Raw genomic sequence first — 25,774 nt, 5'->3', positions numbered from 1 at the left:
TTCAACACAACATTTAATAAAATAGACAATCCCTAAAATGTGTTATTGAAATGTCGAAAGCAATATGGATATAAACAGAACTATCCTGATTTTAATAGCATTGAAATTGAGTATACATGTTTCAGGATTAAGTATACATGTATAAGGAAATATTGTTCAAACCTTGCCTAATTCGTTTTTGAACCTAAATTGGTCATCTTTCTCCAAAATTGCAAAAAAAAAAAATGTTGTAGTCTGAGTTCGGTTGAGCCGGTTCATGGCCGATACTGGAAAGTGCAAACTACCGACCATGCCCCTTGCACAAGCATAATTATCAACATGAATTACGGTCTCCAAGTTCCTGCATACCATGGACAAGCCGTCACAAAAAGCAGAACACATGCCATGTACATGTAAGGGCGATTATGCAGTATTTAAGTTGAAACCACAAAACAAGAAAAAGTAATGACATGCTGAACGACCTTTAGTAATCAGGTTGTAACTTCTAAAATTGAATGTTCGGGCGACTTTTTACTGCCTCCATACAGCAAAAAACAATGCTATCACGAAACAGTATTACGATACTTACATTTAGACACTATTACTGTTACTGCACTAACTAGGTAAGTGTATATGTTCAATTTGAGTCTGTTAACCTTCAGTATAATGTCTGTATTGTACTTGCTATATGAAGTCACTCTTTGTATTGTACAAATTAAAAATGTAGTCAGTGTAATTTTGTAATATTTTACATATATACTGAAACAATGTGACGACCAGGGTAAGAAATGCTTACAATTTTATTTTTTTCGGGCCTCATCTCGTGTAGCTAAGGGTATAAATACTGGCACATGCAGTGACATCTTCACTATTCTTCTTGGACAGACGACATTAGAGTAAATAATGCAGCTTCAAGTTTTCATTCCTTTGTGCGTGGTCTTCTTGTGCGTTGTTGATAGCCGCAATACGGATTTTCAACGACGCCGTTTTCCTCCAGGTAAGTGAAGATTCTTTGTTATTTTATAATACATAATGGATACTTTTGGCACGAACATAACACTATAGCTGGAAGTTATTATGTTTCTCGTGATACTTTTAGATATTCTTGTACATGTAATCACTCGGTCTTAGTGGTAATATGCATATGTTCTGAAAAAATTCGTATGATGCATATAAATAAAGAAATAGTACACAACACTAAGAGTCTCGTAGCATTAAAATGACCTATCGGTCCGCCGTGACAAAGCCAAAAGTTTAGGTATGCTTGATGTTTAAGGCTGAATTGGTGGTCACTATTATGCTATAAGGTCTGAAGTTTTGATTATTCCGCACCTTACTGGAATAAAATGGTAAAAGTACGAGAAAAAAAATAGTATTTAGATATAACAAAACTATTCCAAGCATGTTATACCGAGAACTTTCGGAAGTTTGCCTAATAAATGCCTATTTATTACATGCCATTTGTTGGTTTATAGAAATAAATCGGTGAAATATAAAACTGATATGTACACCGTTTTGATAATCCCGTTATGTTGTTTTAGTGAAATACCAGCGTGCACATTACTGGAAACAACTTAATGACGTCAAGTTGTATTATTTGGCGCGCTTTATATTTAGAATTGGATTTTCTTTGCATATAATAAGAGTTTTAGTTTAGTGCAAGATCGATTTATTCTTCACCTTGTGAACACCCAAAAGTTCATATTTGACTCGTGGCTACGCCACTCGTGAAATATACCTTTTGGTGCTCGCTCCGTGAAATCCGATTTTACAGTATTTTAAACAAAATTTAATATCCTCTTTTTAAAATGTACGTTTTGTATACCGGTATATATGTTTAGAATTATATGAGCTATTTAATCAATAATAAATATTGCATTATATAGGACTTGTGAATGTATCAAACTTGTTTACTATATTTAATAACCAAATTCTAGGATCTCGTGAAGTAACGACCGAAGAGCCCATTCCCACAGAGAGCTATCCGTCTTCCCCAGATGAAGTTCCTGATGTCGACATTCCAGAAATCGATTACGAAAACTGGCCATACGCAATGATGGAATGTAAGTTGCAACAAAAGTTGACCTTTTCGTTTTTCTCAAATAACCAGAATGTACGTTGTACCTTGTACGTTGTATAAAGTATTTTTGTGCCCCCACTTTAGTGGCGGGCATTTAGATTTACCCTTGTCCGTCCGTCCGTTCTCTTTTGTTTCGCACGTAACTCAAAAGTAATTGACCTAGAGTCAAGAAACTTAAGAGGAATGTTGATCAGTATGTGTAGTTGTGCACCTGGGTATTTTCGTGTGGATTTATTTAGTATTGTTAGAGTTATTGCCCTTGACTTAGTAAAATTTTGCAATTTTCAACTTGTGTCGCATGTAACTCAACGGATTTGACATAGTCATGAAACTTCTCAGGAATGTTGATCAGCATGTGTAGTTGTGCACCTGTGTATTTTCGTGTGGATTTATTTAGTATTTTTAGAGTTATTGCCCTTGACTTAGAAATGTTTTGCAATTTTCAACTTGTGTCTCGTGTTACTCAAAGGATTTGACATAGAGTCATTAAACCTTACGGGAAGGTTGCTCAGCATATGTAGTTGTGGGATTTCGCTTGTGGATTTATCCAGTATTTGTAGACTTATTTCCCTTGACTTAGTAAAAACCTGTTCATTATGTTATTTGTTCCTTGAGTTATTATCAACCGACTTTACAGGAATAATGATAAACATTACTAAATTACAGGAATAATGATTCACATCACTGTGAAGCGATGCACCTTGGACTTTGCATGTAGATTTTTTCAGTTTTCTTAGAGTTATTGCCCTTGACTTACAGTAGTATAAATTTGCAATTTTCAACTTGTTCATGCATAGCTCAAAAAGTATTTCACTTGTAGGCTTGAAAGTTTACAAGAATGTTGGTCACCATGTGTACTTATGCACCTTGGGGTTTGCTTGTGGATTTATTCAGTATTTGTAAAGTTCTTGCCCTTTACTTTATAAAGATGTTTAGTTTTCAAAAATATTTGACCTAGAGTCATAAGATTGACAGAACAATGGCGCAGTGGGGGCACCCGTGTCCTATGGACACATTTCTAGTTTTGTATACGAAAGTTACTGACCAATAGAAACAGCTTTTTTTCTAGCCTTTTCTTGGCAGTAAAACAAACGCGTTTTTTTTTTCAAATAGAAAATTTCACCGTCAAATTTTCTACATAACTGAAATTCGATGCAGCAATGAATTGTTAGTATATTTCGTAATAATTATAGTTTTAAAATTTGCACTTATTTACGAATTATTTAAATCATTTAAATGAAATAAAATTACAAACCTGTTTCTTTTTTACTCAATTGAATGATTAAATATTTCCATATTAAAGTCGGAGACACCATCACCAGCATTCCCTGACTATTTCATATCTATATTTGGATTTGTGTTGGATACATTAGCTGTAAAACTAATGTCAATATACATGCACTACTATAACAAACTTATATAATGCTAAATTGTATTGATATATGTACCCTTATTTCAGTTTCAAGCTTGGTTGGTAGATGTGTAACAGCACGACTTGTAACTGGGAGATCACCAAACAAACGTAAGTTATTACTATATCATTTGTAAAATACTATTTGCAGAATCCAAAATGTCTTAACAAATGCATGTTATCCTCTTTGTAGCCTCGTGCCCATTGCCAGGTCAAAAAAATTATATCCCCCCATTTCAATAACAATGAATAAACAGTAAAGGTCAATGTGAAAAAAGGTTATTATACATGGATGACCAGAACTGATTCTAGTGGACTAGTGCATTTCTACATAACGCCCTCTGTCCATCTCGGATAGCGCCTTGTCCAACAGCTTTAACTGTGTACTCGTCCATTAAAATTAAAGTAACTCGACATCTATTTTATTATTTCATACTTTCCTTAAAATATGACTAAGAGTTTATGCACATTTTCATGTGTGAGATAACGGACTTCTATGCTAAAATTGTAGTCGAGGGTCGAATGTTCGATTACGGAATTATTGTTTTACTTTAAATTTTATGGAAATATAAATTTCACTAGATATCAATATTGTACGGAAGTTTAACTTTCCGAGGCTTTGTATTTTATTAAGAGCACCGTTGGAAAATTGATCTCGCAAGACTTAAAGGTCGAGCGGGACAATTTACCTACGCTGCTACTAGCAAAATACACAGCCTCGAAATGCTAGTACAGTGAAATTGTCATTTTATTATATAACTCTACGTTAAGAAATAGTTTCAATATTCATAACATTTATTTCGTTAATTGATTCGTTAAAAAGAGGTCAACAAATAAAACATACAAACACGGATGAATGCGTATTTTCTTGCTAAGAGGACATATAGATAGTTTTGATTCCCGTTATTAAATGCTACATAGCTATATCTAAGATGGGAACCAATGTGAAATAGTCCGGCACTTCTTTATATAGTAACAAATTTGCCTGAAACATAAAGCGATTATTCTATTCCTTGAAGTGTATTCGAGCTTCATGATTTGCTTGTAATTTAGGGATAACATGGGTATATAATAAATCATTAAATAAAAGTATATAATAAAGCATCAAATAAAAATGTTGTGTATTAACTGCAATGACTCTTAAAACTAATGAAGGTAATGTAACTATGCACCTGGCAATTGTGTTTTAAATGTAAAATTGTTTCAAAGGTATCGTGTGGCCTTTACTCTAAAGACAAATTACATAGTGCTAGAGATTATTCATAAATAATGTCTTTTATAACTTTACATACTTCTGCGGATGAGTAATGTATTAAAAAGTTTTCAAGCTATTCAACAGTCGGTTTGTTTTTGTTTTGAAGCTATGACCTATTTCTAAATTGTTTCTTACATTGCCTTGCAGCTCAAAGACAATTTCTATCGTTTGCTTGTCCACGTATATTTGAGGCAGCCAGACATTATGCAGTAAGTAGAATATTTATACATTTTTTGTCAATCTAGCCTCTTGAAATACAATTGAAAGAATGCGTGTTTACAAAGTAAATATATAGATAATTATATGCATAAATACATATGGATAAATACATATGTATAAACTGTAAACTTGTCATACTTTGCACAAAACAATTAAGGATTCAACCCGAAACAAACCATAAAGATCAAGCTCAGTATTGTAATAAGTTGTAAATTAAGGGGTGTGTATTTTTTTATAAGTATCTTTTGAAATGTTGAAAAACATTCACAAGAAGTTTTAAAAGAATGTGAAAAATGGAACGTATTTAATATATAGAGTTCGAGGGATTACCTATGCACACAAATCTCAAAAAGCAGTGTGCAAAACAAACTTATGGATAGTAGGGGTTTCAAAATATGCTCACATATTGAAACATCAAGGTCCTAGTCTGCCATATATTCTACTACACACATGAAGAAATTACTTGATTATATGCATAATCTAATGCCATACATGCATGAATAAGGATCAGTCATTAATTTCATCGTAAATGTGACACTTACATTAAAATCTTTTATTACTTTTCAGGAGTCGGAAGAGGGTGAAAAACATAAGATAGAGGAGTTTGCAGAAAAAAGCTTTGGTCTTTTACAATGTAAGATGGCTTTAATGAATATCTTAATTGTATCATTCATTACATAAATGTTTGTAGCTTGGGACCGGTAATTCTGTAAACTAAATGGATAATTGATTTCAACCCTTAAAGTTCTATTTGTCTGCAATGGACTTTCCCTGGTTTACATTTCGAAAATAGTTTATTCGAAGCCTAAATGTACCTTTCAAAGCACGTTAAGCCTCGAAATGCCAAATGCTTTATATTTGGATTTTCAGTTATAGTTTGTAAGTCATTAGCCACGTAGTAAGCGTAATTAATTTCTTTCTATCGAAAGAACTACATTTAAAAATATTAGTTTCATACCGCACAGCAATTCTGACCTTGAAGAAGTAACACAGAGTCGGTTTCATAGTAATATCCGCGAGGGAGTATTTAAGTTTGTTTCCAATATAAAATGCAACTCCGTTTTGATAACTGTCTTTGAGAACAAAGTCAATAGTTGTTTTTAATGACTTTATTGAAATTTGAGGATTTGTTTTTGCTATCTGTAGGCGCAAACCTTTATGCCGAAAAGGAAAATGTTGAAGCCGTCAGGAAAATGATGAAATCAGGTCCAATGAAGTCTAGGCATTACAACATTCCAGGTAAAACATTATAGTCTAATTTGTTTGACCTGTCGGTTATAATTACAGTAAACCAATCATTTTAATTTCTGGTCCATCTCCGGTAGTTTAGGAGAATTAATATGGGGTATTTAACTAAAGTTTAAAAAAACGTCATGACAACTTAATGCGTACGACATCGTCAAATCAGCAATAACAGTCTAATCATCTAACTGCGTGCATTTCCCAGAAAATTACCGAAGATCAATAGAAGCTTTAGATTGTGTGTATTGATCGCATAGTCGGGTTCATAGAATCAAACAATACGTTTTGTTGCACATTAATGTAACCTTACAAATGAGAAACCTAGCAAAAACATCGATTTAAAATTTGAATTGCAAATAGAAATTACCAAACTTTAGGACTACATAGCTTTGTCGGCCTTTACGTCCAAAATATAATTTGATAATTGAGCCGTCCGTTTGTCTGTGTCGGGTTAACCTGGCACCTGAATACATGTATATCTTTGATTCTACCTGTACCAATGCCTGGTCATTTACAACTCGGCTTTGCAATACATTTTCCTTAATTATTTCCATTTTTCCTGTAAAAATAGAATGTTAACCTATGTGTTCTTGTGAATTTGAAAAATAGAATTATATATCAAATTAATTGCAGTTAATCATGTATTTATAATTTCACTTGCAATCTGCAATTGTGGAACTATTAACTTTATTGACAATATAATTATTACAAATTTGCATTTTGTCTTTATATAACACTGGTATGACATTCCCTTACCTTGAATATTGTCATAATAATTTTATATCGCGATTCTAGCCAAATGCTATATAGAATAGGAGTTTAATTGAAGCAGTTGCTTCTTACGTGGTTAATATACATGTAGATATTTCAGATAAAATGCCTCAATGTTTTGCAGGTCTGCATTTTGACTAATAACGAACTACCTTTGCATGTCAATATTTGATAAATAATTTTACAAGATTATTTTGCAGGTCTAAGAGCTGAATCTACAGTAACGGGAGATTGGTCAGTTGAAGAAATGTCCAAAGTTCTGTTTGAGGAGTCGAGAGAACTGTACGACTTATGTGCCAAGACATTTAATGACGCTTCCATATCTGTAGGTGAACAAAACATGGATATGCAGAGAGCAAATACACCAGCAAAGCGTTTTATTTTCATCACTATGGGAATAGTAAGCTTGCTGAACTTCATTTTCTACGTATCGCTTTTAACTCTTTTAAAATGTTGTGGTGATTTTGTTGGATGTTTAAATTGTATTGACACAACTATTCAGATTTGCTAGTTGAGGAATATTTATATAGGGTGCCCTCCATTCATTATTCCGGCCAGCGCCTTCCTAGCTAACTGAATATCTTCCTCCAATGAAATGCATCGAATCCCTTATGAGATTCAACGCACAGCAGCTATTCAACATCGGCGACTTTCATCCAAGTTCTCTATCAATGGTTTCACTTATCCTCTAACCATTTTTGATCATTAATTACTCATAAAGTACCAAAAAATACTTGAAACTAATATTGCTTAAATTTTTTAAGCTTTATATATTCTGAAATTGAATATGAAACATCACAAAAAATATATAATGAAGGCTTTCTCTAGGACCGTCAAACCCATTTGTCATAACTGGTATTATCTGAAGAAAAGAATTAAAATGTTCATTATATCGTTTCAGATTGCTGCTGCTAAGGCGCTTGGATAAAATAACCAAGCCAGCTTATGTAATGGTGGAGTTGTTCTTTTTTTCTAATTACTTGTTTGTTTATGAAAGATTATTAAATTGTACTTAAAAACAGCAATGGTTTGTATTTCATTGAATTCACATCTAAAGATGCACACAAGTGACGTGCATTAAACATTTTTTAACGTTTTATCATAACAATGTACATGTATTTGTAACACATTTACTCGGCCACAGGTAACCTGAGAAATAATAAACTTTCAATCCCTTTTATCGCTATTTCACTGGATGTAAAATGTCATAAATACTTATGGCAAATCACTAAGATCTTTGCTACTCTAAAAAAAAGACCATCTTGATCCCTTTGTATTGCAGCTGCAAATAAACCAGAAGTGTTTTTTGGTCACGCATGTGTAATAAACCTGAAAGGAAACTTCATAGCTCGGTTCAAAATGTAAGAAATCTAAAATATGGCAAAAATATCAATATTTGATTACTCAAAATGTAGTGAATTCATATTTATGAATCTTAAAATATGGATAGTATGGAGATTATACACATCAATTTTATGTCGTACTCGAGCATCGGCGACCTGGTCAAGATTTCTGATTCAAGTTTTTTTTACGCTTTATCACAAATAAGTTCTTTCTCAAAGTATTTACTCCAAACTTCAAAAGTGTTTCTTATCATCAATCATATCATATGTGACAAGGTTTACAACTCTTAACACAAAGAATATGAGTTTTCCCCCTTGAACTTAGTGATGTTTTTTTTATCTAAATGTATCTCAAACTTCATATGTGTTTCATCACTCGAATCATTTGGGAGAAGGTTCAATACTCTAGCTTGACTATTTCTAGATGTTTTTCTAGAAACTATTATTTTTACTTTAACTTCCTCATTTCTTGTAGCATTTACTTCAAACTCAAACATATGACACGGGTTATAAATCTAACGTCCATAAAGACTTACCCTCAATGTCTGTCAGTTTGTCTTTTTGTCCGTTCCCGGAGATCACCTTAAAGAACTTTCCAACAAATTTACTCAAATTAGAGAGAATTTGAAACATGATATAGATATTCGTCCTGAGAAAATTGGATCTTCTGATTGTCTCTTGTATAAATATAATTTCATTACTAGACGGGAAAACTTAACACATTACTAAAATACAGACAAACAAAGAACTCGAAAGCTCATTTATTCATTGTGGCATAATTCAATGACCAATGGCCCGTCAGAATGTTTGTCTTGTAAATGTTAATTTTCCATAGGCCACTAGGTATTCTTACCGTTGAAGCAAGTGTACCATGCGACTTAAGAAATTTATACGGTTAACAGAATAAAAGTACTTTTAACAGTATAAAAATCTGTGGTCACGTGTTTTTTAAACTTCCAATGTTAGAATAGTTGAGTAATTGTTACTCTAGACTCGATTTGTTGCATTTTGTTAATTTTCAGAAGTATTTAAATATTACATTGGTTGTGGATAACAGTAAAAATATTATTCTTTAACCTCGGGAAATTTTCAGTTACCGACAAACCAATGATATTTTATATACTTTAAAAATGAAATTTGCAAATTTAAATTGCCCGATTACAGAAATCATGCTTTCAGCATAAAATATATGGCTCACTATCCTACACTTGAATCTTATCCTGAATCTATTATTTCTTCTAATTCCGCGTACAAGTAAAGCAACCACCGATAGTACCAAAAACACCATACATTACAAATGACTTTAATATAGGTAGCTTAAACTCCAAAACCATTGACCACCCCTTCTCAAATATTTTACGTAAACCAGTATTAGAGTATAAAATTCTTAAGGACACAGACTATAAACCAAGATACTCTAACATCGCAATTCAATTGCCATCGTCTTTGATATTTACAGAAATATTCAAGTTGAATTTGGTATATTTTTTTCACTTTTGTCGGACTTTATTCAGGCGGTCAAACCATAAAATTGTTGTAAGAATTTGTTTTGCCAAAAATCTCTTCAAAATATTTGTTCATTTCTTTAGAGATTTTCGATTTTTCTTCTTTTCATTCTATATATAAAATTAGACTTATTCCACTTTTTGCATAACACAAACGTTTCAAAAACGTTTTCCGTGTATTAAATATGGGGAATATATTTCATAGTTTGTTTGCAAGGCATGTTCCAAAAGTACGTACACATGTACTTCATTTCTATATTCGTCTAAAGCGAGACTTTAGTCATTAATTATAAACCAAGATACTCTTAACATCGCAATTAAATTGCCCCTTTTTTATGAGATAGGAACAAAGAGCTGGCTACCATTTTATTCGACGGCCGACTTCAAAGACAAATATGGCATTTTCAGTTCCGGACTAAAACGAACCAGTATTTAGTAATTGGTGTAATTTGTTTTTTGCTAACAAAATCAACAAGTCTAAACTTTCAGGTTGGCGCCTTTTGGATAAAGCGAAAACAAAAGAAAACGTATTTTTTCCAAGTTCTCTATCGTCTATAACTATGTTCTGTTGATATTCCAAAGTTTTGAGTTTGTTTACAACGAGTTTATATCAAGTGATTCTAAATTATAACCTTGTCAAAATTTTAATGTACGTGAACCAGTTTACAGACACAAATTTTCTCATTTAACCTCGTATTTACCTAAGTATAGAGTGAAGATAAGAAACACATCTTAATGAATCATTTGTGAAGAAACAACAATTTGTGTTTATCTTAGTTCTTCCCTTTTCGGCAGACGTGACCCGTATAGTTAAGGCATGCCAAAATATGTAGCAAAACATGTTTATGAACGTTTAGTAATAAGTACGTTCAGGGGCTGTTCCAAATGTAAAGAAAAAAAGAAACAGAAGAATGAATTAAAAATTTGAAAAAATAAAATTTTTTTTCCTTTTCCCTTTCTTGTGTTTAGAATCTAATTTTCTCTTGTTATTGTCCCTTTTTTTATTTTTTAAACTAATAATTTTGATAAAAAAATCAGTAATTTGTTTAGGGGAAATAAAAAAATTTTAAAGGCCGACTAAAAAAAAACAACAAAAACAGTTAAAACCCAGAGTTTTTTTCGGATCAGCTTTTCAAAAAAATTTCACTATAAAATGCGAAGAGAGGTAATATTTTTCAAAACAACGACGAAATCTTATTAAGGTAAGACATTGTCTTTTTCAAAATTGCAATACAATATTTAGCATAATTCTTTGCCATGTTTGTTAACTTCCAATTGTTAGCTGCAAACATGGACTTACTTTTTCGTCTTTAAATATCGCCAAAAGGTTGACTTGTAGATTCCTTTTGGTGGATGAATAGTTTTTTATTTGTATAGCTTGTAAATTACAAACTTTATCACAGCTTTGATTCATATGCATGGTGTGTGAATCAAATATTGAAGATATGAGTGTAAAATGTTGAAATGTCACATACACTGAAAGAATTATTTTGTACGTGAGTACAAGGCATCGAGGTCGCTTACAATATATGACGGTTTAAAATGATGTTTGAGAAATAAATATATCTTTTTTTTATTTTCGAATGTAAATGTGCTTCCATTTACATAAAGTTTAAATGTGCTTTTCCTTTTCTAAATGGGTTTTTTTCTGAAGGGGTTTTTTACTTATCAAAAAAATTTTTTTTTGTTTCAGTTTTTGCATCAAATAAAAAGCGGTTGATGTACAAAAGGTTTTTTTCTGCAGGTATTTTTGTCAAATTCAAAACTTTTTGAAAAAATGTACAAATTAGAGGGGAAAGGGAAAAAATTTTGGGGGTTTTTTTGGGGGGGGGCCCCCCCTTCCCAAATTTTTAAAAATTTTCTGGCTTTTTTAGAATTTTTAAAAATCCCTAATATAAAATATGTAATTTTTATTATGTGGTAGGGATATGTGGGGATATTTTGAATTTTGTTGGGGGGGATCGGTTCTAGCAGGACCGGCCCCTGATATAAGCTCAATCAAGATCACTGACTGTAATTGTCATAGATGTCTCTTTACCCAGATAGGTTATGACTTACATGGAACTGTATCTGCGACTTTCGGAGGGAGCAAGGTATATACTTGGTCAATTTGATTTTAAAAAAAAACTAACATAAGCAACGGGAAGTAACTACGTTTGTTAATTATCGGTATATATTGAATTGTTTCCCCTGAATTTGAAGGACATTGGGAGGTGGAAATAAATAGATAAATACATAAATATAAATTTCAGAAGCCACTTTTGCTGATGACGTTTTACAAATCGATGCATAAAATGAATGAATAAAGGACGTAAATAATAAATGAAGTATTGATATTGTTCTTTGACCATCACTGAGCATTTCATATTGTGTTCCTCCAAGCAAATATATTTTAATGACTTAATGGTGATTTAAGTCCATACTGATCATAATATTTACAGCAAAAATATCCTCATTTGTTCATATTCATTCCCCAATCTGTATATTCATAAATATCAAAACGCCAAGATTATTTGCAAAAAAAAAACAAAAAAAACAAAAAACAACAGGCAACTTCGTGTTACATCTTGAAAATGTTTAAATCTGATGCACATTTGCAGCATTATAATTGCTTCTACGTAATAAGTGAAGTGGGCAACTGTCCACTGTTGTATTTACAAAGATGGTGTATTTGTTATAAAATGATACATTGTAACTATACAAATTCCGATACGTTTTTACAGATACTTCTTACATAAATATCTCAAATTACTATTAATTACTATTATGATTTTTAGGTAAGTTGTTCTGATGAAGCAATCACAGATTTTGGAAGTACAGTAATCGGTTGGAACTACAACTGTCCTATTAGTGGCTCGTCAGGTGGAAACATTTGAAGTATCATACAACTACGGACATCAAAAATATGTGGTAAAAACTGACACTGAAAATAGATGTTCTGGAACACCGTGTAGTTCATTCGGCCCTAAAATAAAAATGTGTAACGAATGGTACAAATTAACTTATCAATCGTTTGTTGTGAATATTTTCTGTTGTTTTTTTTATGATTCATTGCAATTTCGTCTCGGAAAATAAATGTATACATGTATAACAGGCAGTAGTTTTGTTTGAAAGATATTTAGCTGTCTTTTAATATGTTCATGTTTGAGATCTACATGGTTGTAGACTTTGAATCACTTTCTTTTTGTCACAATCAGGTTCGAATCCCGGAGATGATCTTGCATTATATCGTGCGAGAAAGCAAATCAATCCAGCTAGCTTGTGGCAAGTGGTTATTCTACTCGGGTATCCCCTTTTGTCTTAAATAATGTGCGGATCTTAACCTTTAATATATCAACGAAATCTAGTAAGTCGACATGTGACCTTTTTAGAAATTAACTGTTAAAAAGAAAACGGCTGAAAAATATCCTGTTTTCCTGTCACATTTAGTCTACAACATTTTTCTTCACATTAAGTTCTAAATATGTGATGGAAGACAACGGCTATGAACGAAAAATTAAATAAAAATATCGAAAGAATAGCTAAGTACCGAAATAACACAAGTTTTGTATGGCAATGTGGCAGGGGAAATTTAAAAAAAAAATCGCACAAAAACAAAACAAACAAAACAACAATATTTAATGAACATAAAATAAAATAAAATAAAATGAAATAACAAAGTAAATCTACAAATTTACATACATGTTTAGATGACAGCTTTGAATGTGAAAGGTATATTTGAATCTACATATAATACAAAGTTGTACTTTGGTGTTTTTAAAACCTTTTCATTAACTTATATTTTACATGACATGATTTAAAAGATAATAGTATGAATATAGCTGTAATTTGTAAAGAAACAGTTTTAAATTCACGAGAAGAAAAAGAAATGTCGTACATGTGTCTTTGCTATTATCAACTGTTGAGTTCGATCATAATCATACATTTATGCAAGACTGTTCTTTGTCGTTGAGTATCGACATCGTTTTATTGAGTTTTATGGCCCAGCAACACATATGGTGTGAAATAGGAAAGATGATTTTGACTAACCTCGGGTGTTACAAACTAAAAGCAACACCAGGGGTCAAAACCACCTCACCTTCTGGAGCTAGCTAAGAGATACATAGACTCCTGTAATTTTAACCTGCTTGATAACCTTTACGATCACGCAGGAATAATCGATGGCTGAAATTCTGATGCTTCAACCTTTAAAGGCCACCCCGTCAGCAACAAAGACATGATTCATCTAGTGTGAACTGAGTCAATTATTTTTTACATACACAAATTAATATTTTCATTAGTTAACTTTTACATCCTAGTGATATGCATAACATAGTGATGTTAATATGTGACACCGGAAGTTTACTTAACGTGTTTAGTTCAATGTAATTACATTTCACCGAGTGAGCACCAAAAGGTATATTTCAAGAGTGACACGAGGTGAAATATAATCCGATCTTACACTAACTAAACAACTTTTCTTTTTAATATATGCAGAGAAACGTTAAAAAGACATTTTAACCTAATACTAAATGAAAAGCCTATTACTAAATGAAAAGCGCGCCAAGTAATAATTAAACGTGACGTCATTTATGACGTCACGCCATTAATTTGGTTTCCAATACTGTGTACGCTGGTATTTTACTGAAACAACGTAACGGGCTTAAATTCAAAACAGTGAAATTATCAAATTGATAATTTTATTGTTTTAAACAGTGAAATTATCAGTTTTTTATTTCACTGATATATTTCTATAAATCACCGAAAAGCATGTAATAAATAGTATTAACCCTAAATATTTTCATTTATCACATAAACCGCGGCGCAGGAGTGTAATAAAGCCATTTAATAAAAACGATATTACACTAGTGTAATAACACTTTGACGTGACGTCATTTGCGCTATATATAAACATAGCGTTAGCGTTACACTATAGGCTCGTCATTGAAAAATTACTCATTTTAACAGTTTAATGTTCTTATTTTATATATGTGATAAATAGAATATTATATTCGTGTAGATTTAATACTAAATTTATTGAACTCGTTGAATAAAACAATATTATACTCGCCAGAGGCTCGAAAATATGATTTTATTCAACTAATTCAATAAATTTAGTATTAAACTACACTCATTTTATATCCTCTGTTTAACAAAACGTCCAATACACATATAACGTAATGAAGCAAAATATAATAAAATGACAGATATAGGAATGCAGCAAAGGTGTTCCATACAAAGAATATTATTAAACAAAAAAACAATAAAAAATTTAAGCGATATACGAGATGTGAAAAGGGTGCATATTACAAAATTGAATCTTAATTTAACGTAATGATCGGTTATCATTACAAAATACAACGACAACCTCTGATATATTTTGTCGAACAATTTATTATATCTGTTATGCATTTTTCTTCTTCCATTTTATCATTTACACTTTTTAATCTGTGTTGCGCAGTCTGTAACAAACTTTATACATGCACATGCAAATCTTTATTTTATATGCTATTTTACACGAATACATGCTCATTTATATCGTCACAAATGTTTTGAAGTTAGCGTTAGCAATGGTGTATTTACAGAGTTAATCTTCCATAGATATGTAAATGTAATGGTTAAATTTCATGTTTTTCAATTTGCACGGGAACTTCGTGCTTCATAAAACATCGATTTTCCTAGAGAGGCCCTCCCGATGTTTTCGTTATTAAATTAAATTTATTACGCGCTTGTTACTGAATTGAAACTATTCATACCAACGGATATTCAGATGCTAAAATCCTTCTTCCACAATTCCACAAGTTGAAGATACATATTTTCCCCACTTATATAGTACATTTACACATAACATTTGATACAATAGAAAATCTCTAAAATATTTTGGGATGTTTTTGAAATGCCTTAAGCAGTATAGATTTATGTAGGACTATCATTGTTTTAACTGCTTTGCAATTGAGTATACATGTATAAGTAAAGGTTGTTCAAACCTTGCTTAAATTGTTTTTGAACCTCAATTGACAGAACACGGCATACATGGACAGAAAGTAAAACGCCATTTCCCAGGTTACTCCCGTGCTCCTCCTACTTTGTGCTATAAACAATGCACATATATTAGTTTAATAGCTGCAATCTTGTGACATTACAAACTGTTGAGCAAAGTTAATTAGAAATATTCTTACAACATGTCACCGATGCTATTTCTGTTACAATTATATTTTTTTATTTATTTATTTTTATAAGCATAAATATGCATTTATAGCTATCCAATTAGGAATAATTGTGTTATATGACAAAATATTCAGAGTTACTAGATAGTGCGTTTGTTCAATTTGATTTAAAGTATGAACCTTAATTACAAAAACAGAGAAAAAAGAGTCCTTTTAGAGAGTCCAAAATTATTGAAAATGTTGTAGTCTCGGTTCGGTGGAGCCGGGATATCGCCGGTAGTGGAAAGTGCAAACTGCCGGCCATGCCCCCACCCCCCTTGCACCAGATTAATTTTTAACATGAATTACGGTCTCCAAGTTCCTGCATATCATAGACAAGCCGTCAAAAGAAAAAAAAAAGAAAAAAAAAGGAAAAGCAGAAAATATATCATGTACATGCAAGGGCGATTATAAAGTATTTAAGTTTTAACCACCAGTATTTAAGACGAAACCACCAAACAAGAAAAAAGTAATGCCATGCTGAACGACCTTTAATGATCAGGCTGTAACTTCTAGAATTGAATGTACGGGCGACTTTTTTACGGCTTCCATACTGTACAAACAACACTGATTGTATCATGATAGAATATCATAATACTTACAATTATACAATATTACTGCAGTTTAATTTGAGTTTGTTTGCCTTCTTCAATGTAATGTCTGCATTGTTATTGTTATATGAAGGCACTCTTTGTATTGTGCAAATTAGAAATGAAGTCCAGGTTATTTTGTTATATTTTACACATGTACTGAACGGGTAGGAAATCCTTACAATTTTATTCGTCCGGGCCTCATCACGTATAACTACGGGTATAAATACTGGCACATGCAGTAACATCTTCACTATTCTTCTTGGACAGACGACATTAGAGAAAATTATGCAGCTTCAAGTTTTCATTCCTTTGTGCTTGGTCTTCTTGTGCGTTGTTGATAGCCGCAATGCGGATTTTCAACGACGACATTTCCCTCCAGGTAAGTGAAGATTCTTTGTTGTTTTCTTTTGTAATACATTATGGATACTTTTGGCACGGACATAAAACTATAGCTGGACGTTGTACTGTTTCTCGTGATACTTTCAGATATTCTTGTACACTACATCAGTCTTTGTGGTAATATACAGGTGTTCTGAAAATGTTTGCTGCATACAAAAAAAACCAGGACACAAAACTGAGGGCCTCTTAGCTTTATAATGACCCATGAGCCAGTCCGTAAACATTTTGAGACATGTCCGAAAGTTAAGGTTTGCATAGTGTTTTAGGCTGACTGGGAGGCCACTACAATGCTATTAGGTCCAAAGTTACGAGTACTTAATTACTCCGCACTTTACTAGAACAAAATGGTTAAAGTACGAGAAAAGAAATTGTATTTAAATATTGCAAACATATTCCAAATATATTATGCCGAGAATCATTGGGAGTCTGCCTATCTATTACATGCTTTTCGTTGTTTTATAGATATATATCGGTGAAATATAAAACTGGTACTTTCATCGCTTTGAATGTAAACCCGTTACATTGTTTCAGTGAAATACAGGCGTACACGTTACTGGAATCAAACTTAATGACGTGAAGTCGTAAATGTCGACCCGTTGTATTTGGCACGCTTTTCATTTACAATTAGATTAAAATGTCTTTAAACGTTTCTTTGCATCACAGGAAATTGACAATTCTATAAGCAAATGATTAAAAAAATAACGGCAAATATATACCCCATCTACACTATAAATAAACAAAAGGAGAGCAACGCCTTTTGCACATACATGTACGATACACATTTTATCTAATTACACGCGTGGAAAATCAATGTCAACAAACTAGTGTAGCAATTTCGATACACAATACAAAATAATTTCTTTTACAACCGCTGATATTTTAAATCAAAGCATTGTATAATTGGCAATATTTACAAAATTGTCAAACAAAATATTTTGTCTTGCACTCCATGCGCTTTTGCACATTTGCCGTTATTTTTGAATTATTTGCTTATATTCAATTATTGATAGAATGTCAATCTCCTGTGTTTGCATATAATAAAATATTTTAGTTTCGTGCAAAATCGGAATATGATTCACCTTCTGAAAACCAAAAGTTCATATTTCACTCCTGGCTGCGCCACCGTGAAATATACCTTTTCGTGCTCACTCTGTGAAACATATTACGATCTTACACAGAACAAATGTCCTCTATTTAATGTCCGTTTTGTTTACCGGTATATCAAGAATTTATCTCATTACATATAGGAATTGAATATGTCTAATTTGTTTACAATATTTAACCAAAATTTAGGGTCTAGAGAAGTTACGACCGAAGAGCCCATTCCCACAGAGAGCTACCCGTCTTCCCCAGATAATGAAGTTCCTGATGTCGACATTCCAGAAATAGATTATGAAAACTGGCCATATGCAATGATGGAATGTAAGTTACAACAAAAGTAGACCTCTTAGTTTTTCTCAAATAACAAGGAAGATACGTTGTACCGAGTACCCTGTATGTCGCATTCGATATTTTTTGTACTCGAAAATTCTTGACCCAATAGTCACTAGAAGAAACGGCTTTTTGTATCATTTCTAGACAGTAAATCATTTGTTTTTATTTAAAATAGAAAAGTTTACCGTCCCGTTTTCAAAAAGTGTCTCACCCCTTTGCCCAATTTTGTTTGCATATAATATAATATTTTGGAAAAAATTATTTGTTTTAACAAATTTAAAGTAATCAAGTAGCAAGTGATCATTGCTTTTTATAATCTTGTTTATCTTAAATAAAGTACATGCTTGTAAAAATTTACCCTTTCAGACGCTCAAAAATGTAACATCTTTTTCCAACTTAATCCAATGATCTTCAATACTTCATACAAAAGCATCATCTGATTATATAAACGGGTTCTAAAAAATATTTTGTGGCTATTTTTTCGTGTGGATATATTTAGCATTTTTAGGCTAAGCAAAATTTACAAATTTCAACTTGTGTCGCATGTAACTCAAAGTATTTGACCTAGTCATGAAACTTTATAGGAATGGTTTGATCAGCATGTTGAAGTTGTGCACCTGGGATTTCGCTTGTAGATTTATTCTGTTTTTGTTACTTTATTGTCATTGACTAGTAAAAATTTGCAATTTTCAACTTGTATCGCACGTAGCATGGGGTCATGAAACTTTACAGGAATGATCAGCATGTGAAGTTGTGCATCTGTGTTTTCGCTTTTGAAATGTTTTGTCAGTCATTGCCCTTGACTTAGTGAAAATTTGCAAATTTTCAATTTATGTCGTGCGTAGCTCAATATGTATTTAAACCTAGAGTTTGTGAAATTTAAATGGAATGTTGATGAGCACGTGGATTTATCCAGTATTGGTAGTGTTATTGCCCTTGACTTGATCTGTAGGCCTGAAAGTTTACAAAGAACGTTGGTCAGCAGGTGTGTTTTATGCACCTTGGGGGTGAGCTTGTGTGTATTTATTCAGTATTTGTAAAGTTCTTGCCCATTTAACTTAGTAAACAAGATTTTTAGCTTTCAACTTGTGGCACATGTAGCCAAAAAATATTTGACCTAGAGTCATAGACTGACAAAACAGTGGAGTGTAGGGGCACCCGTTTCCTATGGACACATTTCTAGCTTTGCTTAGAGATTGTACAAAATCGCATGCTGTGTAATCAATTGAAATTAAAAATCTTGCATTCATTGAATGAATTTATTCTTATCATATGAATATTAAATGATAATAACCCCAGCATTATGACTATTTCATAAGGTATTTTTGGATTTTTTTGTAATGTTTATTAGCTTGAAAACGGCAACAATAGTGATAAGTGATAAATGACTATGTACATACGCCACTATACCAAACTCTTACAATGCTAAATTGTATACCTACTTTTCAGTTTCAAGTCTGGTTGGTAGATGTGTAACAGCACGACTTGTAAAAGGGAGGTCACCAAACAAACGTAAGTTATTACTATGTCATTTGTAAAATACTAAAATACTATTTGCAGCATAGTCCAGAGTCCAAAGTCTAAACTGTCTTATCAAATGCATGTGGTACTCTATGTACCCTCATTCCCGTTTCCAGGTGAAAATTTTTTTATCTCCATTATACCCCCGCACAACAAAGTTGTAAGGGGGGTATACTGGAATCAGCTTGTCCGTCCGTCCGTCCGGCCGTCCGGCCGTCCGTCGGTTTTTTCTTGTCCGCCCAATAACTTAAGATTCCTTTGACCCTTAGTCTTCATATTTGGCATGGAGGTTAGTCATGATTAGTAGATGACCCCTATTGATTTTGAGGTCACTGGGTCAAAAGTCAAGGTCACAGGGACCTAGTCCTAATTATAAGACCTATACGTAACCTATTTCATATTTATCATTTATTAATCTGATATTTTACATTTTTCATTTTCCATGTTACGTTAGGTTCTTAACAGATCTTTTGCAAAATCGTGTAGCAAAAAAATTGACATTAGACATCGATTTAGATCTAATGAATTTAAACAATTAAAACAGCGTGTATTCACATTAATTTTGACCTATTTATGAACAAAACTAAAAAATAAATACCTTTTAACAAAAATAATTGAACTGTCACATCCGAAAAGTCATGATTAAATCCTCTCATTTAATTAAATTCCTTGTACAGCCAATATACAAATGGCCGCCATACAGTGCGCGAAATCTGATTGGCTAATTCAAATGCAAGCGTTTAAATGAGTCCAGAAGTTCCTAACGGAATATTTTTTCAACGAAATAATTGCCCATGCACCGTCAGTGTGTTCGAATATATTTTTCCGTTCAAAAAATTGGAATCAATCTGTAAAACGCTTTACTTAACCAGTATGGCCGATGAGCGAAATAGACTGATATGTATATTTTATTTTCAATTGATAAGTACATTGTTTGAAAGTTTTTGTTAATGATAGACCATGCATTTGAAAGAACAGAAGATAAGCTCTTGAATAAAGCTTGAAAGGCAAGTCAACAGACATTTTTTTTTAATTTTCAAAATGCTACGCGTTTTTGAGCAATAACTATTAGACGTCAGGCTTGACCAACATAAAACTATAACAAGCCTGTAACGTCTAATCTATTGGACTAACAGGGACCTTGACAAAAAAAGCTTTTCTTCTTAATTGCTAAAGAATGTCCCGCATTGTATTGATTTTGACATTTTCACATTTGAAGCATGTAGAATACATAACTTAGCAATGCACTGGCTTAGTAACTTCAGATTTGGCCTGAAATGGCCACTGTTGATTCTGACAAAGTGGTATGCGGGGGTATTCACGCCATGATAGTGGCAGTTTTAGTTGAAATAACAATAAATGAACAGTAAGGTCAATGTCAAATAAAGATCATTATACATGGATAACCAGAACAGATTCTAGTTTGGACTAGTGCATTACTACAAAAGTAGCAAAATACAAAGCTTCAGAAAGCTACTGCAACACACTCATCCTTTTATTATATACCTCTACGTTAAGACAAATAGTTTCAATATTTATACCTTATCAGTTATTTCATTAATTGAAATATAACAGTCAACAAATAAAATACACAAACGACGGATGAATGCGTATTTTTGCAAGAGGCCAAACCTTCCAATAGTTTTGGTTCCCATTTTCAAATGTCTCCCAACAGATTACTCTATCCTTTGGAACGTATTTGCGTGTTTTTTAGGGAGAACGAATTTAGTAAAAATGTTATGTATGAACTGCAATGGCTCATAAAAGTAATGAAGGTAACTGCTCCTGGTAATCGTGCTAAATAGGTAAAATGGTTTCGAAAATGTTATAGCCTTTACTGTATCTAGGAAAAAATACAAAGATTCAATTAAGGACATATTCATATTCATTAAGCACTATTTTAGAACATTAAAATACGTAATAATAAACATTATTTAAGTTATTTAACAGTATTTGTTTTAGAGTTATGTCATATTTCTACATTTGTTTCTTACATTGCTTTTCAGCCCAAAGACAATTTCTATCGTTTGCTTGTCCACGTATATTTGAGGCAGCCAGACATTATGCAGTAAGTAAAATATTTATACATTTTGTGTCAATCTAGACTCTTGAAATACAGTTGAAAGAATGCGTATTTTAAGTAAATTTATTTGGATAATTTCGTATGTTTCGTAAATAAAGTATTAAATTGTTTTTCTAAGTATCTTTTGAAATGTTGAAAAATATTTACAAGAAGTTTGAAAAGAATATGAAAAATGGAATGTGTTTTATATATCGAGTCCTAAGCACACAAGTCTTCCAAAAGCAGAATGTGAAAAACAAATGAACTTAGATATGACTGTAGATCTTATAAAAGCAATTTAATTATCGGCCTCAAGGTCAAAGTCTGCCATATATTCGACTATATACCTGAAGAGAAGACGTGACTTGATTAAATGCTTAATTTAAAGCCATACATGCATGAATAAGGATCAAACTTTCATTTCATCGTTCACCTCATGCTTTGATTATAAAAACTTTGGACTATTTTTCAGGAGTCAGAAGAAGGCGAAAAAGATAAGATAGAAGAGTTTGCAGAAAAAAGCTTTGGTCTGTTACAATGTAAGATGGTTTTTACGAAAATCTAAAATGTATTTTCAAACTGGTCTGCAATGAACTTGCCCTGGTTAAGAACTTAAATAGTTCATTCGAAATCTAAATCTACCTTTAAAAGCACGTTTAACCTCAAAATACCAATCCTGATCATTTCGGTTTTCAGTTTCTAAGTCATTAGCCATGCAGCTAAGCGTAATTTGTTTCTATCTATCGAATGGTTTAAAAATCTTTATTTTATACCACAATACACGACAATGCTTGAGAATTTTAAGCTTAAACAATTACGACTTATTCATATACATGTAGTAACATTATTTAAGTCGCTCTCAGAGGAATATCCGCGAGGGAATATTGTTTCCAATATAAAATGTAAATCTGTTTTGATTACCGTCTTTGAGGACAAAGACAATAGTTACTTACAATGACTTTATTGAAACTTGAAGATGATTTTTGTTTGCTTTCTGTAGGCGCAAACCTTTATGCTGAAAAGGAAAATGTTGAAGCCGTCAGGAAAATGATGAAATCTGGTCCAAAGAGGTCTAGGCATTTCAGCCTTCCAGGTAAAACATTATAGTCTAATTTGTTTGACCTGTCGGTTATGAATACAGTAAACCACTCATTTAATTAAATTATTTTCTAATTCGCTTGCTCAAACGAAAATAAATTATTTATTCTCTTAAAAAGCTATTAAGCATAATACACAACAAGACATAATTAGGATTGGCCAATTGCATTGCTTTTATTATATCAGAAATACAGAAATAAATTCAAATATAAATCATTAATTGAAGTTTGCCTCTTCTCACTCCATACTTGAATGAAAGCATCACCTGTTAAATATAACAGAACATGAATAACCATCGAAATGAGCTTATTTTTCTTTTAAACAATAACCTGATATGAAACCAGTGTACTCAATCAAATTGTAGGGGTGGGAGGGATGGGATGGGAAAATAAACATGCGAATAAAGCAATGCAATTACCTCGAGTGATTTGAAAATACCTTTCGATACTTTATATAGAAATCTGATACGCTTAGTTGATGCACGAAAATCTCGTGCAACACAATCTTTACACAATTACTATATATTACAGCGTAACTTAATAGCTCTACAAAGAATAAATACATTTTCTGATCCTTCCCCGGTTCTGTCCGTGTAGTTTAGAATTAATACGGAGTATGGCATACATTTTCCTTAGTGATTTCCCCTTTTCCTGTCAAAAATAGAATGTAAAGCTGTGTTCTTGTAAATATGAAATATCTATATATCAAATTAACTGCAGTGAAACATGTATTTTTAATTTACTTGAAATCTGCAATTGCAGGAATATAACGTTATAGACACGCTATAGTTTCTTATTTCAAAATTGCAAACAAATATTCATAATTTCTTGCAGAACGTTCCTTAATTAACTGTGAATATTGTCATAATAATTTTATATTTCACCACATTCAAGCCAAATGCTATACATGTATAGAATATGAATATTATTTCATTATTGGTTTCTTATTTGGTTAATATCGATAGTTAAGACAAAATGCTTCAAATGTTTTTGCAGGCATGCTTTTGCTAATAAGCAACTACCTTATCATGTCAACTTGTTTTGATAAGAAATAATTTTACAAGAGTATTTTTTAGGTCTAAGAGCTGAATCTACAGTAACAGGTGATTGGTCAGTTGAAGAAATGTCCAAAGTTCTGTTTGAGGAGTCGAGAGAACTGTACGACTTATGTGCCAAGACATTTAATGACGCTTCCATATCTGTAGATGAACAAAACATGGATATGCAGAGAGCAAATACACCAGCAAAGCGTTTTATTTTCATCACTATGGGAATTGTAAGCTTGCTGAACTTCTTTTTTCTATATATCACTAGTAACTCTTTTTTTTAAATTTTGTGGTTTTGTTCGATTGTTTTAGTTGTATTGACACTGTAAAGGTCAAGGCGAATTTACAGATTGGCTCGATAAGGCACATATATTGCATAAAATATTTTACTTTTTGTATATTCTGAATTTGTATATGAAACGTTCACAAAATATAATTATATAATGAAGGCTTTCTCTGGGACCGTCTAACCTATTTGTCATAGCTGGTTTTATCTAAAGAAAAGGAATTAAAATGTTCATTATATCGTTTCAGATTGCTGCTGCTAAGGCGCTTGGATAAAATAACCAAGCCAGCTTACGTTATGGTGGAGTTGTTTTTTCAAATTACTTGTCTGTTTATGAAAGATTATTAAATTGTACTTTAAAACTGTAATTGTGTTTCATTGAAATCGCATCCAAAGATGCATATAAATGACGTGTATTAAACATTTTTAGCTCGACTATTCGATAAGAATGGGAGCTATCCTAGTCACCCGAGCGTCAGCGTCGGCGTAACCACTTATGTTAAAGGTTTTGTAATACCTCAAATATTTTAAAAGTCCATTGACATATAGCTTTGAAACTTTGCACTCATCATGCCCCAAATCTGTAGACAAGAGAAGGTATTTCGACAGAAGAATGCCATTTTTTTCGACGTGAAGTTTGCATACCACCTTAGATATATTCATATTCAATTGACATCTGGCTTTGAAACAAAATTCTTCTTTGAGAGCATAATGGACCTCTCCAATGCCTATAACTGTAACATAGATTTCAAGAAAATTGGCCCTTTCGTTAACTTAGTAAAAGAGCCTTGATAGATAATGTTAAATTTTCTATCGAGCACCAATAGTCGAACATGCTGTCCTACCGACAGCTCTTGTTTAACATTTTATCATTACAACAATGTACTTGTGCATGTAGTGTAACACGTTAATTAACTCGGCCACAGGTACTTGAAAAGTAAATAGTAATCGAATTCCTTTCCCTTGAATCCTGGATATAAAATATCCTTTAAGTTTAGATACTGATGGAAAATTTGTGATGAAACTGTGCTGCACTGAAAGAATGGACCATGTCACCGTGTATATCCAGTAACGCTGGAATGTGCAAGTAACGCAGAGTTGTGCAATTTAGTCGCTAAAACCAAAGGGGTCCAAGACACTTGGGTGTGTTCATAGATAGAGTTATTAACTTACACAAGCCATTTGAGAAATTATGGGGACAATATTTTTTATAGTCTCTATATAAAATATATAAAATTTTGTATTGTGTATATGTATGCGATTTAACCCTTCTCATAACTGTGATTCTATTTATACGACACTTGTAGTTTGACAAATGAGCCGCGTCACAACAAAACCAACATAGT

General features: G+C 32.3%; 1 protein-coding gene across 4 annotated transcripts; it reads left to right on the top strand.

The window, feature by feature from the left end:
• The first annotated feature begins 817 nt into the window (after positions 1-817).
• Positions 818-24,791, top strand: LOC132752743 (uncharacterized). Of its 4 annotated transcripts, XM_060743114.1 has the most exons (9): positions 840-961; positions 16,951-16,962; positions 18,276-18,404; positions 19,866-19,928; positions 21,944-22,005; positions 22,472-22,538; positions 23,000-23,092; positions 24,173-24,372; positions 24,677-24,791. In XM_060743114.1, exons 1-9 carry the CDS (start codon positions 883-885, stop codon positions 24,701-24,703), a joined length of 732 nt encoding a protein of 243 aa, XP_060599097.1. In that variant the 5' UTR covers positions 840-882; the 3' UTR covers positions 24,704-24,791. The 4 variants fall into 4 exon arrangements, with proteins under 4 accessions (XP_060599096.1, XP_060599094.1, XP_060599097.1 ...); XM_060743113.1 differs by lacking the exons at positions 16,951-16,962; positions 18,276-18,404; positions 19,866-19,928; ... (3 more) ...; positions 24,173-24,372; positions 24,677-24,791 and adding exons at positions 1,917-2,042; positions 3,519-3,581; positions 4,873-4,934; ... (2 more) ...; positions 7,158-7,357; positions 7,859-7,978 and having other exon boundaries at positions 818-976; XM_060743111.1 differs by lacking the exon at positions 16,951-16,962 and having other exon boundaries at positions 831-976.
• Positions 24,792-25,774: the final 983 nt, after the last annotated feature.

The sequence above is a fragment of the Ruditapes philippinarum genome, unplaced genomic scaffold (genome assembly GCF_026571515.1).
Source record: "Ruditapes philippinarum isolate M1 unplaced genomic scaffold, ASM2657151v2 ctg1022_1_1_1_1, whole genome shotgun sequence".
Classification (NCBI taxonomy): domain Eukaryota; kingdom Metazoa; phylum Mollusca; class Bivalvia; order Venerida; family Veneridae; genus Ruditapes; species Ruditapes philippinarum.
Note: the sequence above shows the minus strand (reverse complement) of the source record. Positions and strands in the feature narration are given on the sequence as shown.

What these genes read in the sequence shown, in the direction of transcription:
- LOC132752743 (XM_060743111.1), top strand. Translation starts at nt 883, where the DNA reads ATGCAGCTTCAAGTTTTCATTCCTTTGTGCGTGGTCTTCTTGTGCGTT. An exon ending in ACGACGCCGTTTTCCTCCAG is followed by an intron (nt 977 to 18,275) that starts GTAAGTGAAGAT and finishes ACCAAAATTTAG; the next exon opens with GGTCTAGAGAAGTTACGACC. An exon ending in AAGCTTTGGTCTGTTACAAT is followed by an intron (nt 22,539 to 22,999) that starts GTAAGATGGTTT and finishes TGCTTTCTGTAG; the next exon opens with GCGCAAACCTTTATGCTGAA.